The sequence below is a fragment of the Myripristis murdjan genome, chromosome 8 (genome assembly GCF_902150065.1).
Source record: "Myripristis murdjan chromosome 8, fMyrMur1.1, whole genome shotgun sequence".
NCBI classification, from domain to species: domain Eukaryota; kingdom Metazoa; phylum Chordata; class Actinopteri; order Holocentriformes; family Holocentridae; genus Myripristis; species Myripristis murdjan.
Window position 1 is genome coordinate 18495030 of NC_043987.1, and position 6090 is coordinate 18501119.

At 42.5% G+C, this 6090-nt stretch overlaps 1 protein-coding gene across 1 annotated transcript; it reads left to right on the top strand.

Moving 5' to 3' along the window:
- The first annotated feature begins 3333 nt into the window (after nucleotides 1-3333).
- LOC115364038 (transcription factor Sox-8) lies at nucleotides 3334-5705 on the top strand. The gene is made up of 3 exons (XM_030058447.1): nucleotides 3334-4029; nucleotides 4399-4634; nucleotides 4801-5705. Exons 1-3 carry the CDS (start codon nucleotides 3614-3616, stop codon nucleotides 5553-5555), a joined length of 1407 nt encoding a protein of 468 aa, XP_029914307.1. The 5' UTR covers nucleotides 3334-3613; the 3' UTR covers nucleotides 5556-5705.
- The last annotated feature ends 385 nt before the right edge of the window (nucleotides 5706-6090 follow it).

The following is a 6090-nucleotide window of genomic DNA, read 5'->3' on the forward strand; positions in this document are numbered from 1 at the left end:
TCTTCCAAGTAAGTTATGTTCTCAACCGTTAGTTAATTTGATAATTCATTAGTTACTTTGTTTTTTTGGTCTGTCTCTTGGTGGGACATCTTAAACACAGATTTCCTTTATAGGCCTTGCCCCAGAGAACAATTAAACATATTTTGGTTGTAAACTGGATTGGGGATTTCCAACACTGAATGATGATCTTTCTTTTTTAAGCCACTAACTGAGATGAAGACTTGATTCCAAACCCCAAGATATGTCTTCAGTGTAAAGATATAATTTTCATTTAAAAGTGAAGTGACAGGGATGACGTTTGTGGGTGTAACGGCAAGCTGGAGATCTGTTCAGCGTTAGTGGAGGTTTGTGCTATTTGAGTACATTCTTGTTGATCATTGATTAACTTATCTGTCTTTTATTCCTGCCTTCAGCTTCCTCACATACAGAAGCTACTGGATAATGTTGCCAGTACTGCCACGAGCAATTACAGATGTGCAATACGAGGTCTAAAATCAAATGTGATTTGAGCTTTTTAGAGATGATTTTGTGAGCTCTCAACAGCACCATGCAATTTTAATACCTCTATTGGTGATTTTACTGCAATTAAAAGGGAATCCAGTGTTTTATTAACGCATAGTTACGGTTGTCCAGGAGAAAGCAGTGAGGAAAATCTTCCTTGTTCAGTCATTGTCAGACTTGAATGACTAGCAAGCATGTGCAGCCGAGGGTTTTGTTTTACTGTTTACCGTGGTGGGTGCGTGCACATTTGGACACATTCACACATTTGACTCTGACACACACATGCTCACTCATCCATACACACACAGACACGCACACACACACACACAGACACACACACACACACACACACACACACACACACACATCCTGAATACTTTGCCATGTGTGGAGCTGTAGTAGAATGAAGCCAGAGTTATTCAGGCATGTTTGACAACTCGCTGCCATCCTGTCTGTCCATTCACACACACACACACACACACACACAGAGAGAGAGAGAGAGAGAGAGAGAGAGAGAGAGAGAGAGAGACATGAACTGAACCTGACTTTTGCTATTCTTCATGGACTGAGCACTTTGACAGCAGCCAAGTGAGGAATAACCAGATGATGAATATTGCTCAATCATTTGTGGTTTAAGAAAATAGAAAGAAAGGCCACCATACAAAACAACAACTGCAAGTCCACATTTTTAGTATGAAGTAGTGATAAAAACAGTCATGTGATCATTTTAAAGGCATCACACAAAACACATATTCATTCACGTCCAACCGGTCAGGCCCTTGTCTTTAGCTTGTCAGGCCCATTGTTTACATCCCAACAAACAGCAAAGAAAATCCAACACAGATGTCTTACCTCACCGAGCAAGGCATTACCTTTGGTGCAGGAAACTCTGAATTTTAAAAGCCACAGCTTATATTATTTCCACATCGTACAGGATTTCCACTTTCCCTCAGCCACCTGCAGTGTGTATTGAGCAAAGCAAACTGCCGTCCAGCTCAAACATGCCTTGTCTTTTCATGGGAAGGCCAGTGATAAAAATCATCCCGCAACACATGGACACAAAGACACCTTTAACAAAGGCAGTGATTCAATCTACCCTCTTATCTCCTCTGCTCTTTCTATCTAGCATTCAATATAATAACAGGCCTGCTTCACTGGAAATTAGATGTTGATTTTTTTTTTTTTTTTTAAACCTCATGGCTCACAAACAGACTGCTGTGAGAGTTTTTTTCTCCGACTTCCTCCTTTAAATTAGGGGCATGCAATGATAATAATAATGGACCTGTGACCTTTGTTGTGAAAGTGAACAGAGGCTCCTTGTCAGAGGTGCTCACCGATGGGACCAGTTGAGTCCGGACTCAGGCTCATTTGCTTAGATTCAAATTCAGCTTCACTGGAATTTACAGACCTCACGGACACAGACACAGAGAGCCAGCGAGGAAGCCGAATCATCCCTTCTTTTTGTTTTTTAAAATTATTTTTATTTCTATAAGTTCTCAATCTTCTCTTTCTGTGCAAACATCTTTGAACTTGAACACTGAACTTGACCAAAAAGAAGGAAAGAAAGAAAGACAGACAGACAGACAGACAGAAAGAAAGAAAGAAAGAAAGAAAGAAAGAAAAAGAAAGAAATAGTTTATCATGTCCTCCTGGTCACCACTCAGCTCAGCAGTAAGAAGTTATTAGGAATGAAGAAACATCCTGTGTGATTGGCAGGGATGTCAGGCCTGATGTTGAACACATTGTGGGCTACATACTGATAAAATCGTGTATTTTTTTAAATACTGAGGCCATCAGACCAAACTTTTGCAAATTAGTTCGCCAGAAGCCTCCACAAATGTGCCATGTAAAATGAGAGAAAAACAAATAAACGAATAAACCGCCTGATAAACGAAATAAACGAAAAAGGACATATAACTGATGGACAGTCGTTTTGTAGTCTCAAACTGCACTGCAAATTTCAAGACTGTAATTGAAAAATTACGCCACTGACATGCTTTATCATTATTATTATTGTTATTATTATTATTATTATTATTATTTACTACCGAGAAAATATATAAGTCAGAGCAGCAATCCCATTTTTCTTTTCGTTGCACGCTCGTTGTGATCGATCTTTATTTGGGTCTAATTTATTTGGATAACTGATCCAGCAGATGTTCAACTGCAATCTTGATCTCAGTGGGAAACAGAAGAAAAAAAAACAAGAAAAAGACAACTGAGTGATTATTTTAAATAAATAACAATAAAAAACGTATATTATGTTTCTTGGACAATCCAAATTAATTTCCTTTATTTCCTTTCATTATAGGCCACTTACTTTTTAGAATCGAAATTCATATTTCTGGGGAATTATAGGCTGACCTGTCAGACAGGCAAGTGCAACATAAAAGACATAAACAACCTTTATTTCAATAATATTTAACTTTTTCCTCCCCAGATTTTGAGATATGAAATTGAGAACACATTTTAGAGTTCAAGTTTATTGTGCTGATGATGGAGAAACAGTTTTAAAAACAGTTTTAAACTCTCTGTTGTTAAACTGCTGGCGACCCTGCATTTCCCAACTCAACACATTTCGTAAGAGCGTTTGAAGTTGTGGCTTTGTTAATGTACAGTTTACAACACAACTTGTGGAACTCTGATGAAAAACACAACTGTGTCACCCGTGGAAAGAAAAAAAAATCATAATAATAACAATGAAGCTCATAAAAGCCTTAACCAATGGGAAGCAAGGGGTGATTTGTTCCAGCCAATCCCAGGCGGAAGGAGGAGTGAAGATTTTAAAACTCCAACTCAAGTTGCTCTATCGTCCAGGTCCTAAGCTCACATTGAGGACCTCTTCTTCCACGACTGTGCCTCCCATGACAGCCTAGGAAAACAAGACGCACGAAGAAAAACAAATACGCAGAAGGGACGCATAAGGAAAATATCGGACGCGTATTTACTGACATTGTTGAAGGAATTTACCATGGCGCACCGTGCGTAAAAGGCACAGCGCCTCTTGTTTTGCTTCGCGCTTGAATTTAGCGGTATCATTTATTAAATACATTAAAACAGAATCGCTCTTTTTTAAATCTCGGAATTCCATCCGCAAGAAGCTGAGTAAATAATGTTAAAAATGACGGAGGAGCATGACAAGTGTGTCAGCGACCCACCATGCAGTCCCTCTGGCACCAACAGCTCCATGTCCCAGGACGAGTCCGACTCGGATGCTCCGTCCTCGCCGACAGGCTCAGACGGCCAAGGATCCCTGCTCACAGGTTTGAGCAAGAAACTGGACCCCGAGGAAGACGACCGCTTCCCAGCTTGCATACGGGACGCCGTCTCTCAGGTCCTTAAGGGATATGACTGGTCCTTGGTGCCCATGCCGGTGAGAGGGAATGGATCGCTGAAGAGCAAACCTCATGTCAAAAGACCCATGAATGCTTTCATGGTCTGGGCGCAAGCGGCCCGTAGAAAACTGGCTGATCAGTATCCACACCTGCACAACGCCGAGCTGAGCAAGACCCTGGGGAAACTGTGGCGGTAAGGGACCTATTATTTGTGTACACATTAAGGATAAATAGAGTGCAAAGAAATATTACAAGAAAAAATCTTCTAGCAGCAAACCTTGCTTCTAATCTGGATACAGAAACAAACGTTATGCCTTTTGGTAATACTGAATGCCTTATTTACAAATTACTTAAATAAATAACAGTTTTACTGATTTATCAGACTTTATATGTGTAAATAATTAACAATAAATATAAGGAATGTAAATGACTCAGTTTGTTGTTGCTGACCTAAAAAGTCTTAAGTAACTTTTGAGCACATTATATATTAAGCATACTGTATGCACGCAGGTGTATATTTACATTTTAACTTATTTTACCTATTCATTTATTTTTGCTGCAGTTTGCTTTCAGAGAGTGAGAAGAGGCCATTTGTAGAAGAAGCTGAGAGGCTTCGGGTTCAGCATAAGAAAGACCATCCAGACTACAAGTATCAGCCCCGGCGAAGGAAGAATGTGAAACCAGGCCAGAGTGACTCAGACTCAGGAGCTGAACTGGCACATCACATGTACAAAGCTGAACCAGGGATGGGAGGACTTGCAGGGATGGCTGATGGACACCACCATCCTGAACATTCAGGGGGGATTTTGAGTAAAATACACGAAATGCTGTATTATATGAAACTGTTAAAACATGGGCTCCTTCCTGTATTTTGTATATATTTTTTTAGCGGCAATAAATTGTATTGTACACCACTGAATGCATTTTTTTGATTCATGTTTTGTTTTCTTTATCCTCATTACAGGCCAACCTCATGGTCCCCCTACACCACCCACTACTCCCAAAACAGACCTGCATCACAGTGTAAAACAGGACCTGAAACACGAGGGCCGTCGTCTCCTTGACAGCAGCAGGCAGAACATCGACTTTAGCAACGTAGATATCTCTGAGCTCAGCACTGATGTCATCAGCAACATGGAGACCTTCGACGTGCACGAGTTTGACCAGTACCTCCCGCTTAACGGCCACGCCTCTGGCTCCTCCACTCTGCCCTCAGACCACAGCCACGGTCAGGCTCCAACAGCCGGCAGCTCCTACCCGTCCTCCTACAGCCACGCTGGCGCCAATGGGTCAACTTGGAGCCGCAAGAGCACGCTGTCCTCCTCCTCTCCCTCGGCCAGTGAGGTGGGCCAGCACCGGCCTCACATTAAGACGGAGCAGCTGAGCCCCAGCCATTACAGCGAGCATTCCCACGGCTCACCGTCTCACCCCGATTACGGCTCCTACAGCAGCCAGGCCTGTGTCACCTCGGCCACGTCAGCTGCCTCAGCCGCAGCCTCTTTCTCCAGCTCCCAGTGTGACTATACTGACCTCCAGAGCTCCAACTATTACAACCCTTACTCTGGTTACCCCTCTAGTCTCTACCAGTACCCCTACTTTCACTCATCCAGGCGGCCTTATGGCAGCCCTATCCTCAACAGTTTGTCCATGGCTCCTGCCCACAGCCCAACTGCCTCCAGCTGGGACCAGCCTGTCTACACCACTCTGTCTAGACCTTAGGGACGAGAGACGGTTAGTTCGCACCGGGTCCTATAGAGCCCTGAGACTCACTCAGATTGATGCACTACTAATGAAGGAAGTAAGGAGGAGGAGAGTGATAGGGGGGTGGTAGGCTTCCTGTGCCCATTTGAACACAAAACAAACATAAAAAAAGAAAGTGCCTGCTGATTTTATACAAAGTTATATCCTTGCGACGAAAACACACTTGTACAGACTTTTTACACAAAGATAAATTGTGTTGTTGGTGAGCCAAAACTCCTCCGTGAGGACATATCGCCTACGCCTACATCCTGTACATCCCCCTTCTTTCCAGTTTGAGATTGCACGTGTGTGCACGCTTGAGGTAAAGCAAAGGCCTGCCACTGAGTTGTGTAGGAGAGAAACAGTTTGGCCCAACTCTGTTGTGAAGCAGATGGAGAACCAGATTGGAGATTGTACCTGGGACCAATTAAGCAAATTTGCAGTAAGAAGATTTAAAGTAAGGGCCAGAGCTATATCACAGAATATTTGGCCATTTGCATCAGTTGATCAGTCT